The 12626-nt window shown below is 41.9% G+C and overlaps 2 protein-coding genes and 1 non-coding gene across 3 annotated transcripts; 1 reads left to right on the forward strand and 2 right to left on the reverse strand.

Annotated features, from left to right (window-relative positions):
* Positions 1-665: 665 nt before the first annotated feature.
* trnay-gua (transfer RNA tyrosine (anticodon GUA)) lies at positions 666-751 on the reverse strand. Its single transcript is given in 2 exon segments — positions 666-701; positions 715-751. It is a non-coding gene; the product is annotated as a tRNA-Tyr (tRNA).
* A 1097-nt stretch (positions 752-1848) lies between these two features.
* Positions 1849-8978, forward strand: trim55b (tripartite motif containing 55b). Its single transcript, XM_077554475.1, has 9 exons — positions 1849-1968; positions 2041-2182; positions 2800-2972; positions 3206-3389; positions 3469-3564; positions 4990-5223; positions 5298-5320; positions 8145-8269; positions 8346-8978. The coding sequence occupies exons 2-9, from the start codon at positions 2054-2056 to the stop codon at positions 8516-8518; spliced, it is 1137 nt and encodes a 378-aa protein (XP_077410601.1). The 5' UTR covers positions 1849-1968; positions 2041-2053; the 3' UTR covers positions 8519-8978.
* Positions 8979-10582: 1604 nt separating this feature from the next.
* On the reverse strand, positions 10583-11836 carry crhb (corticotropin releasing hormone b). Its single transcript, XM_077554455.1, has 2 exons — positions 11598-11836; positions 10583-11423 (listed from the first exon to the last, which is right to left on the reverse strand). Exon 2 carries the CDS (start codon positions 11400-11402, stop codon positions 10860-10862), a length of 543 nt encoding a protein of 180 aa, XP_077410581.1. The 5' UTR covers positions 11403-11423; positions 11598-11836; the 3' UTR covers positions 10583-10859.
* Positions 11837-12626: the final 790 nt, after the last annotated feature.

Here is a 12626-nt window from a genome sequence, read left to right on the forward strand (position 1 = left end):
CATACGATCCCATACATTTACAGTATCAAAATCGGATAACTTTTGAGAAAGTACTTAGTAAAAACTACATTATTTATATACTAGTGCCTACGAGCTGTGTATGTCTAATATGTACGTATAGGCTAACGTATATTTTATATAGTAGTCTGCTCGCGAGATGGGAGGGGTAAGATGGCCGCCCTGTGGCTAACGCCTTTTGATTGGCAAACGACAATGGAGCACATTGGAAATAAAGATTTGGTTGGCTAATGACAATGGAACGAGGAGGCAGTTTGATTGGCTAATGGCACTGGAACAAATGGAAAGAAGGCAGTTTGATTGGCTAATGACAATTGTATAGATCCAGTTGAACTCTTGGTTTTGCTGTCCCGTTGCGCCGTCCATGGCCGATCAGGCACCGCGCATCACACAATGGAACAAAATGGATCTAATTGGCTGACCATAGACAATCTTGCGGCGGACAATGAACAATGACATGGTAATAAAAAATATGGGAATTTGGGGAATGTATACATTACTGAGTGAACTGAACTGGGATGGTTTGAGACGGTCGAAAAATGTGGAAGGAATGTAAAACAAAACCAAAGAAATTGTCCAATATTAAAAATAAGGACTTCAGTACCGTTAAAAAGATTACAAAAAAATATTTTTTTTTCAAAAAAAATTCCTTCGAGCCGGATTTGAACCAGCGACCTAAGGATCACTGTTACACCACTACAGTCCTCCGCTCTACCAACTGAGCTATCGAAGGTGCTGAACCCAGAATGCCACAGTTAGCTTTTTGAGCAGGCATGAGGGGTTGCGCAACTGAATTATGAATTTTTAATTACTTTAAAGTGCGCTAACGTAGATAAACACTACAACACTGACATAATTGGCTAAAATGTTAAGATTTGCACTTAACTATTTATTCAAAGTACTGAATAGTCGCGATTCTGCGACGTTGCGTTACCCGAAAGCAGGAAATAGCGTCCTAGTTTAGAAAACCTAAATGGAACGACTTAATGTGTTTTAAAAAGGCTGTCAAACGTTGTGTTCTCATTTTGGTGTATTTTTATATTTCTTAGTTTAAGACCCCTGGCAATTTCCCCTCTTTTGTATTATGTTATTGTGAGATTGTTGTGAATAATGACTTGTAAGTTTACTATGCTGCGTAATGTTTACCATGTTTTATCTCTTGATTTCAGAAAAAAACCCGACTTAATGTGTTTTTTCTTCTTTTTTTTTAAGTTCACAACACTTAGTAACGTCCTTTATGAGTAGTGTGTCCAATTTGCTAGTCTTTCAAACTTGGTTTAATTTAAAATTAACACACGAGCTCTACATAAGACGTAATGGTCTTTTGTGGTGTATGTGTGTCACTTTTTCCCATATATAAATGTTTACAACTTCTCATGTCTAGTTTCAGGGTTCCAGTTAAGTGCTAAATCTAAAAGCAACACAAAGCTATGAATATAATTATCTTTGGAAGCCAACGCTAGCAGCAGTGCTAATTTAAACCGTTAATTGAACCAGACTTCACAAATTAATTTCTTTGTAGTTTGTTATTTTTGTGAAAACTTCAAGCAATCAAGTATGATATGTTATTATCAGAAACTAATGCTAACCTTTTAGTTTTCACCCAGCCTAGTTGCCAAGTCATTGATGGAGAATCTTGCGTTAGCAATAATGGCTAGCATCACAATTCAGTCATAAGGAGAATGTCAACTGTCCACCTTTGGGATTATTACGCTGCCCATTATTATTTGTGGCAGTGTGATTACTGATGGCTATAGCTAGAGGCACTGCACAAAGCCTTTACCGTGTAAATAAAGGGGAAGAGTGTTGGCAACCAGCAGCTGTCAGCCACTTCCCTTCTCAGTTTCAAATATGGGCAAGGTATAAATGGCATTGACGTGAGTGCAGTAGCTTCTAAAAACAGACGTGATACCAGCAGCAAGAGAGAGAGGAGCGACACAACGCGGCCTTGTACTTTTGGGTCTAATGTTATTTTCATAAAACAATCTTTTCCTGGCGTTAACCAGCTCTCGTTTTTGTCAGGCCCGGAAGCGTAATGAACACCATGCAGAACCTGGAGAAGCAGCTCATTTGCCCGATATGCCTGGAGATGTTTACGAAGCCTGTGGTCATCCTGCCCTGCCAGCACAACCTCTGCAGGAAATGCGCCAACGACGTTTTCCAGGTAAGAAACAAGGCACTCGACAAATATTTGTAATCGACGCCATCCGTTGGGACCATCCGGAGTAGTGCTACTTGACGTTAGCACCTCAAGCTAACCTCGTGTCATTGGAACATTTGACATTTGTGTGAACGTAAATAGCACATGATGACATCTGAAAGGATGCATCTTATCTATACAGGTATGTGGTGTTTGTTTGAATGCCAGAAGCTTGTGGATTTTTGGCTGGACGTGCGCCAAGAATCATTTTTGAGGCTAACAATTTTGTCAGGCCGTGGATGGGGAATAGCTTGATATAAAAAGTCTACACACCCCTATTTACGATTTATGATTACGTTTCTGTGATATAACAAATGAGAGCAAGTTAGATATTCATTTATATTTCATATATTTTTATATAGATATATATAGATATATATTAGGGAGCAAAGGCAAAGTAAACAACTGAGAAAATGTGGTTGCGCAAGAGTGTATCATGTGAGTCAGCACACTCCTGCCACTGATTAACCCTAAATATATTGGTCACATTATTGGATTTATCTAGGTTTCTTTTTTTTTTTTTTTTTTTTAGATCTCACAAATCACAAATCAGATTGTACTCCACTGTCAACCATTCACAGGCCTCCAACCCGTACCTGCCGACCACCCGGAGCGGCTCGTTAGCGTCCGGCGGCCGCTTCCGGTGTCCGTCCTGCAGGCACGAGGTGGTCCTGGACCGCCACGGCGTCTACGGGCTGCAGCGGAACCTGCTGGTGGAGAACATCATCGACATGTTCAAGCAGGAGTCCAGCAGGTCATACTCAAATTTTCGGTCTTTAGCAACAACATACACCAGCTGTTCCATAACATTTTTGGGAGGGGCCATATTTGTGATTGATGTGTTACACCCCTGCATGCATAGTTGGCATTTTGCCCCTCGCATTCCACGCACGGCCGAGACCTGACGACTCGTCGATACACTTACGGCGAGGCGAAACTCGTGACATTATCAAAGTGACATCGCTCTCCCCCGTCGGTTAACAACAGCGGCGGCACGCCGGCGCCCGAGCGCAAGGAGGCGGAGGCGCCCATGTGCGACGTTCACAAGGATGAGAAGATCAACATCTACTGCGTCAGCCACAACGCGCCCACGTGCTCCATGTGCAAAGTGTTCGGCGCGCACAAGGACTGCGAGGTGCAGCCCATCAACAGCATTTACCAGACCAAGAAGGTAAGGTTCGACCTCAAAAAAAAGAAAAAAAAAAAAAAGTGTAAAAAAATACCAAACCCCAAAAATTAATCTCACACAGACGGAGCTGAACGACGGCATCGCCATGATGCTGGGCAACAACGACAGGTTGCAAGGAATCATCAGTCAGCTGGAGGAGGCCTGTCGAGTCATAGAGGTCAGTTTCCCTCAGACAGCAACCACCAAATTGTAAAAAAAACCAAAAAAAAAACCACCTTGAAATCATGTAAACTCATAAAAAATATTAGAGCGCAAAACAAAAATATTGTGTAAACAAGTGCAACATTTCTTTTTTTTTTTTCAAACAAACTTATCATCTCACAATATACATCATTTATCATGCCCAAAAAAATTAACCTACAGTTGTTGCTTTCTGTAGGTGTAAAACGCAGGATGGAAGAGGATCAAGGTTATTTTAGTTAACTAAAACTAACGAAACTAAAACTAAAATTCCAAAACATTTTTCGTTAACAAAATAAAACAATTAAAAAATGCTTTTTAAAGAAACTGAAACTAACTGAACCTACATTTTACATTTAACAAACTAAAAATATCCTTAGTTTTCGTCTTTCGTAATTAATTAAATACATGAGCCTTTGGGGTTGATTTTAAATGCGATTTAAGTATGTTTATTTCGATATTATTAACCGGAATAAGGACGTTTGAAAGTGTGTCGCATTCAAGTGACGTCATCTAGCAGCAGCCAATAGAAAAACACCTTCAGTTGACGTCGCTCATAGCTGACAAATATGCGCGTTTGATTTTTGGCTAGCAGGTAAACGAGCACCATGGGAGCTAGCTAGGGAGCTAGCTAGCTATCACCTGAAAGTAAAAACACTACCACAGTTTGGCTTTCGGCCCTGATGCTAGCTAGCTCCTTAGTAGCTCCCTAGGAGCTAGCTAGCTAAACCCTGATGCTAGCTAGCTAGCTCCCTAAGAACTGTGGCAGGGTTTTTACTTTCTGGACCCGGATTTGCCATCTCTGGAGAGGACTGAGTCATTCAATAATTAATTTCTAATGTCCTCAGCAAGAATGAGGCGGATCTTGAAATACTTCCTGTTTTCACTCTTTCAAATTTACACAATGAACCGTGTGGATGTCTTTTTTTAGACAAAAACGAGCAAAAATTGTTTATATACATTTCAGTGAGCCTGTCCTGTATAATTGTCATAATATTTATTCGTCTAATGTGATTCCATTTTCTTTATTAATTGTGTATTTGGGTGTACACATTTTCGATATATCGGTGTGTGGTATTTTATTTTGACAGGGGAAAAAAAAGCTTTCCTCAGCATTCCACTCTCAGATTTTCATCTGGCCGACAGGCAAATATTCACATTGTGGCTTGCCTCCTTCAATTTTCATATCCGTTGTTACACCTTACACGCTCGTACTACGTGTTATTCTGCCTCCAGCCCAGTGATGGTCATTCAAGTCAAGTCATTCATGCGTTACGTGCGTCACTTCCTGCTGAATTGAAAACATTGCCGCTCCAGTTTTAAAAGCTAGTGTTCTCGGAGGCTAATATGTTTTCGTGAAGCGATTGAATCGTTTCCTCACGACGTCTCCACTCATGAAAAGGAGAACAGTCGGCGTCAGAAGAACCTGGTGTGCGAGAAGTTTGACCTGCTGTACACCATTTTGGAGGACAAGAAGCGCGACATGAGTGTCAAGGTGACGGCTGAGCAGGAGGAGAAGGTCAGCTACATCAGGGGCCTGAGCAGGAAGTACGGAGACCACCTGGAGGAGAGCTGCAAGATTGTCGAGAAGGGGCTGGAGATCATGGAGGAGCAGGAGATGGCCGTCTTCCTGCAGGTCCGACTAAAAAAAGGAGGTCGCCGTGGTCTGTTTTCACTGGTGGCTGACTCCATTTTATTTCTCTCTTCCAGAACACAAAACCTCTCCTCAAACAGTAAGTATGCCTGCAACATGGAGTCCAAAAGTACTTCATCGTGCAACTATCGAATTTTGACCTACGAGGAACTTTACGTTGGAATTCAGAAGTCTTGAACGTTAGCTCAGACTAATAGATTTAACCCAGGACTAGGAACTTTACCTTTAGCCAGAACTTAAAAATAACTTTACGCCCAAAACAAAATATGACATAGTTTAGTCCAGAACTAGGAAGGAACTTTAGTCCAGTATTCGGGACTAAGAACCTTCCCTAGACTACAAATGTTATCCTGGCACTAGGTAGCAACTTGATTCCAGTATTAGAGTAGGAACGTCAGCTGGACGATGGTAGGAGTTTTAGCACACAACTAGAAACTTTACCCAAGAACGAGGAACTTTAGTGCGGAGGAAGAACTTTAGTCCAGGATTAGGTAGGAATTTTAGTCCAGAACTACCTTTCGGCAGAACTAATGTAGGTACAACTGTAGTGAAACAAGGTAGGAATTTTAGCCCAGAACTAGAGACTTTAATCTCGAACTGGGTCGGACGTTAAGACCATAATCAAGAAGGAGCTCTAAGACAGAAACCAGAAAGGAACTTGAACCCAGACCAGGTAGAAGCTTTTACTTAAACAAGGTAGGAATATTAGCCCAGAACTAGAGACTTTAATCCCGAAGTGGGTCGGACGTTAAGACCATAATCAAGAAGGAGCTCTAAGACAGAAACCACAAAGCAACTTGAACCCAGACCAGGTAGAAGCTTTTACTTAAACAAGGTAAGAATTTTAGCCCAGAACTAGAAACTTTAATCCCGAACTGGGTCGGACGTTAAGACCATAATCAAGAAGGAGATCTAAGACAGAAACCAGAAAGGAACTTGAACCCAGACAAGGTAGAAGCTTTTACTAAAACAAGGTAGGAATTTTAGCCCAGAACTAGAGACTTTAATCCCGAACTGGGTCGGACGTTAAGACCATAATCAAGAAGGAGATCTAAGACAGAAACCAGAAAGGAACTTGAAGCCAGACCAGGTAGAAGCTTTTACTTAAGCAAGGTCGGAATTTTAGCCCAGAACTAGAGACTTTAATCCCGAACTGGGTCGGACGTTAAGACCATAATCAAGAAGGAGCTCTAAGACAGAAACCAGAAAGGAACTTGAACCCAGACCAGGTAGAAGCTTTTACTTAAACAAGGTAGGAATATTAGCCCAGAACTAGAGACTTTAATCCCGAAGTGGGTCGGACGTTAAGACCATAATCAAGAAGGAGCTCTAAGACAGAAACCACAAAGCAACTTGAACCCAGACCAGGTAGAAGCTTTTACTTAAACAAGGTAAGAATTTTAGCCCAGAACTAGAAACTTTAATCCCGAACTGGGTCGGACGTTAAGACCATAATCAAGAAGGAGATCTAAGACAGAAACCAGAAAGGAACTTGAACCCAGACAAGGTAGAAGCTTTTACTAAAACAAGGTAGGAATTTTAGCCCAGAACTAGAGACTTTAATCCCGAACTGGGTCGGACGTTAAGACCATAATCAAGAAGGAGATCTAAGACAGAAACCAGAAAGGAACTTGAACCCAGACCAGGTAGAAGCTTTTACTTAAACAAGGTAGGAATTTGAGCCCAGAACTAGAGACTTTAATCCCGAACTGGGTCGGACGTTAAGACCATAATCAAGAAGGAGCTCTAAGCCAGAAACCAGAAAGCAACTTGAACCCAGACCAGGTAGAAGCTTTTACTTAAACAAGGTAAGAATTTGAGCCCAGAACTACAGACTTTAATCCCGAACTGGGTCGGACGTTAAGACCATAATCAAGAAGGAGCTCTAAAACAGAAACCAGAAAGGAACTTGAACCCAGACCAGGTAGAAGCTTTTACTTAAACAAGGTAGGAATTTGAGCCCAGAACTAGAGACTTTAATTCCGAACTAGGTTGGACGTTAAGACCATAATCAAGAAGGAGATCTAAGACAGAAACCAGAAAGGAACTTGAAGCCAGACCAGGTAGAAGCTTTTACTTAAGCAAGGTCGGAATTTTAGCCCAGAACTAGAGACTTTAATCCTGAACTGGGTCGGACGTTAAGACCATAATCAAGAAGGAGCTCTAAGACAGAAACCAGAAAGGAACTTGAACCCAGACCAGGTAGAAGCTTTTACTTAAACAAGGTAGGAATATTAGCCCAGAACTAGAGACTTTAATCCCGAAGTGGGTCGGACGTTAAGACCATAATCAAGAAGGAGCTCTAAGACAGAAACCACAAAGCAACTTGAACCCAGACAAGGTAGAAGCTTTTACTAAAACAAGGTAGGAATTTTAGCCCAGAACTAGAGACTTTAATCCCGAACTGGGTCGGACGTTAAGACCATAATCAAGAAGGAGCTCTAAGACAGAAACCACAAAGCAACTTGAACCCAGACCAGGTAGAAGCTTTTACTTAAACAAGGTAAGAATTTTAGCCCAGAACTAGAAACTTTAATCCCGAACTGGGTCGGACGTTAAGACCATAATCAAGAAGGAGATCTAAGCCAGAAACCAGAAAGGAACTTGAACCCAGACCAGGTAGAAGCTTTTACTTAAACAAGGTAGGAATTTTGGCTCAGAACTCGTTAGAAACTTTGGCCCGGAACTAGAAGCTTTGCATCTGAACTAGGAACTTAGCCTGGAACTAAGTTGGAACTTCACCTCGGAGCTAGAAACGTTGCCTTGTAACGAACCAGGCAACCACCAACGAACCAGGACCTTAAAACCCCGAAAACCCTGCAGCTCCAGGAACCATATCCGATTGTCACTGAAAAGTGAAATGTAACGTAAGCGATGAGTGTCCTCTTTTTTTTTACTCGTAGACTCGCAGAAGCGTGTAGCACATCCCACCTGGACAAAGTAGAGCGAGGCTACGAAAACATGGATCACTTCACCGCCGACTTCCGGCGCGAGCGCAAGGTGTTGGGCAGCATCGACTTCCTCCAAGGTGACGAGCACGACGACATCACATGACCACGCGTCTCGCCCTGACAACTTTTCTTCTTCTTCTTCTTCTTCTCCAGACGACGACGATGACGAGGATGAGGACGAAGATGAAGCGGCGGGAGTGCCGCAAGTAGAGGCAGCGGCGCCCGCGACCTCCACGGCTAGCACGCCCGCCGTCTCTTCCGCACCGCCGCTTCCCGCCGCAACAAATCCCGTCGCCGCCGTAGCTAAAAGCGCGGCGTCCACTTAGTGTTGTCCCCGTGAGACAGGATACTTTGGGGGCAAAAGGTAAACCCTGGAGAAAGCACAACGACTGAACTTTTTACCCGTGTTTTCTGTGCGTCTTTCTCTTGATTGTGGAACTTTTATTAATATTTTTACTACTTTAGCGCAACAACTTTAGAAACCACGCAACTATGTACTTTTTGAGTTGGCAATAACTAGAGCTGCAACCAGCGATTATTTTAATAATCGACTCATTTGTCAATAATTTTTTACAATACTGTCATTTATAAAAGTATACACTAATGACATCATTAAATAGAATTTAAAGAATTAAACATTTTTTGCTGCACTTTTTGCTTCGCTTCACTGGACATTTTGCTGCTCCTGCTGATGTGCACACTTTGGCCACGTGGGGGCAGTATAACACAAAAATAAATAAGACTCCTCATTTCCCAGTAAGATGTTATTCGCAGAGGATAAAAAGTAGATGCCTATGAGAATTTTTATGTACATTTTTTTTTTTTGCTACCACATAGCCCATATGTGGAGTTTCTTATTCTGTGTTAGCATTAAGCTAAAAACAATGTTTAATTGTCTTTGTTTTGTGTTTAGTTTCACAGTAAATATCAACTGGGAGTGGCATGTTGAATAAATTGCTGAAAATCGAAATTGAAGCAAAAAAAAAAAAAATCGTCCTAATGATCGTTGGTATGTCGAAAAAAGTTGTAAATCGGGTCACTTGTATCTCAAGTCAGTGCTGTATTGTATATATGACATGAATGGTCGTTTTGACGTGGGCACAAAGTGTTTTGGGAACATATGGTAGGGGGTCACTTTTTTTTTTTTTGCACACTTAAAAAATTAGGGACAAAGTTTTTGTGGTCTAATTTTCTAAATTTGCCAGGGGGGGGCATGGATTTTTTTTTTTTTTTTTTTTTTTTTACATCACATTTCAGATAGGGGGGATGTGGTGCTGGGTACTTTATTGGCACAAAAATTATTCTTATTATATTTATTTTTTCAGACTATTTTTTAAAAAAAAATTGCAATATTTTTCCAGTCCCCGGGTTCAATAACCGCCTATATGTTGCGCTCAGTGCCACTCATTGAGGGCTTTCAATGCAGCACTGAGCCACAAGTAGGAGAAGGAGGATGACTCACAGCCTTTTTTGTTTAGTCTGCGCGGACAGTGTCGCTCAAGGATCAGCACACACACACACACACATATATATATATATATATATATATATATATATATATATATATGTAGACCTATTCAATTAAGACCCTCATTAACAGTCCATTCGAGCTTCTTGTCACTTTAATTGCATCTGGAGGAAGCGGGAAATGTTTCGACGAACGCATGACAACCCTGTTAATGTTTGGTTGTTGTGAAAGTGAATCCGCATGCAACGTTAAAACCCACGACTCGGCTTCTATATGAATCAATATCTGTGTAGGCAAGACTCGGGAAAAGATGCAGCTCTGCTTGCTTCGCAGCTCGCCGCTCCATATTGACCGTTACATGTGTGCAAATCCATCCCATTTTTTTTTTTTTTTTAATTTTGTTTTTTAATTCATGTTAGCCAGCGAGCGGGATTTTGCCTTTTAATTCCACATGGGAATGAGAAATGTGATTGAGGTGATGTTCCGGATATACGAGTAGCGTTACAGCCATTTTCGTGCATCGTTTTACTTTTTATTTCACATTTTCATTTCATTTATTTCGCCTTTGTTTCACATTGGAATTTATCAATATGGAATCAGAGTGTAGATTTTCAAAAGGGGTTTCAAGGCCGGTTGAATAAAGTCGTATTTGTGATATTCAAGTCATTTTAGGGATTTTTTTTGGAAATGATTATTACCAAACAGACAGATTTTGTATTTATACAAGAAAATGTTTGCGGCGTTAATTAAAGATGAGTGTATTAGAATTGTCTCAAAAGTATTTGGACAGTGACTTGACCGTCTTACCACACCAATTAGTGCTATTTATTTATCGGCAACTCCATATTGACCATATCTGAGAATTGAAGCCTTTTTAATGTGTTTTTTTTTTTTTAGTGAGAAAGAGAAAATGTAAAAATCGTGCTTTGAGTAGTTGTTTATTAGAAAATATAGGCTATGCTTATACTGTATATACGATGTTCTGCTGCACGTGACTCATGTTTGCACATCAGTTTATTAACAAACAAAAAATGTCATATGTACAGAAAAAAAGCAACTTGTTTTCTGGGATACAAAGTTTTTTTTTTCATATTTTTAACATCCACTTTGAGCTGTAAATCATAGGGTGTTAAAAGCAGCAAAATAAATAAATAAATATAGTTTTTTTTTTTAAGGGTGGATTTAAGGGTCTTTGGTCTTCACTTCCCGAAAAGCTCCATCATTCTTCTGTTGTTCTGGGCTTGCTGAGCCAGCTGCTCCGCCTTGGACATCTCCATCATCTCCCTCAGGAGGTGGAAGGTGAGGTCCAGAGAGATGGGCGGGTCTTCGGACCGGCGGCCCCGCTCCACCGAGTCCCCCTCGTCGTCATTCTTGAAGCCGCCTCGAATGGTGCCCACTTTGCCTTGCTGCAAAAGCCTCCGAGTCAGCTGCAGCTGCAGCGCCCGGTTCAAGAGCCCACCGGCTCCCAGGGGGTACATGGACGAAGGGGGGGAAAAGTTTGAGTCGCCGTTGCCCAGCCGGATGAAGTACTCCTCCCCGAGGCGCTCCAGGATGGGACCCGAGGGCGACCTGTGTTGCTGTCGTTGCTGCTGCTGCTGCTGCTGCTCCACCTGCTGGGGGTCGGGGCTTTGCGCGGCCGGGAGGCGCGGGGCTCCACCGGGGCTCTCAATGGCCCGACATTCGCGACGCGGGAGGAAGGCAACGAGCAGAATCACGACGGTCGCAAGAAAATTGAGCTTCATGTCAGGACGTGAGCAAAAAATCTGCAGATGGGGAAAATGGGAAGAAAAGTCGTTTTGGTTGCGTCATGCGCAATTACGCACTATTTACGCATCGCTTTTGATTTATATATATATATATTTTAAAACTAGTTTGAGATTGTTTTTTTCAAGTGCTCATCTTGTGTCATTCCAAACGACGCAAATTTATGGTCATACCTTCACTGTGTACAGGAGATCCAATGCGGTGGCGGTTGTTGTTGGTTGTCGGGTATGCTTGGCGCGATGCCCGCCGTCTTCCTTTTTTTTTTTTTTCCTCCCCCCACGAGTGCAGTTATGTGGTGTTAGTGCTGGTTACTTTTAAATGGGAACGATGTGGAGTGGACTTGTATTTATAGTGCGCGCCTGGTTGGTTATACGAGTCGAGGCGCATTGAGTCTGCGCGGTTTTCGCCGTGGCTGCAACGTGAATGGACGACCCCCCCCGCCCCCCTCCATCCCTCCCTCCCTCCCTCCCTCCTTCCAACTCACCATCCCTGACAAAGTGCTTTAGTTTAGACGGGATGACTCATTTGAGTGTGTGCGTATGTGTGCCTATAGATACCACACCTGCTGGCATTTTTACCCGTACAAAAAATGAGCTATTGTATTTTAAGTCACTCTTTCAAAGTTAGGAATTCGTTAGCTAACTAGAGAAGCTAGCTCTTCAAAAAAAGAAAAAGAAAAAAAAGATTGCCACTTCTAGTTGAAGTTTACTTTCAAACTAAATATGAAAGAAAGTGAATTGCGTGTAAACCAGGAAGTGTGCACGGGAACGCCCCTTGATTCACGACGGACTACAAGTGACGTCACTCTACAATGGCGACCCCTTTGGAAACAGACCGTGAATGGTAAAACATAATTTACTCGAGTAAGCTAGATAGCTTTCTTCCAACGAAACATGACAGTATGCCGCTATCTCCCTGCGTTAAATCATACGGTGAACTACTGAACTGTCTGGGATGCTTATGAAATAAGATATAAACATTAAATAAAGCAAAATTGCGAGAAGGTAAGTTTGCTGGAGGTCAAAATGAGTTTTCAGGACCAGAATAATAATTAAAAAAAAAACAATTTGTCTCTATCCGCCATTTTGGTTGTTTACTTTTGCCTCAAACGCTTTCAGGTCGGAACTGGGAAAAAACAACTGATATATCAGACTTCCGACCGTCCTCGAATGCAGCATAGCTTGGGCTTTAAATCAGCTAGC

The sequence above is a fragment of the Vanacampus margaritifer genome, chromosome 20 (genome assembly GCF_051991255.1).
Source record: "Vanacampus margaritifer isolate UIUO_Vmar chromosome 20, RoL_Vmar_1.0, whole genome shotgun sequence".
NCBI lineage: Eukaryota > Metazoa > Chordata > Actinopteri > Syngnathiformes > Syngnathidae > Vanacampus > Vanacampus margaritifer.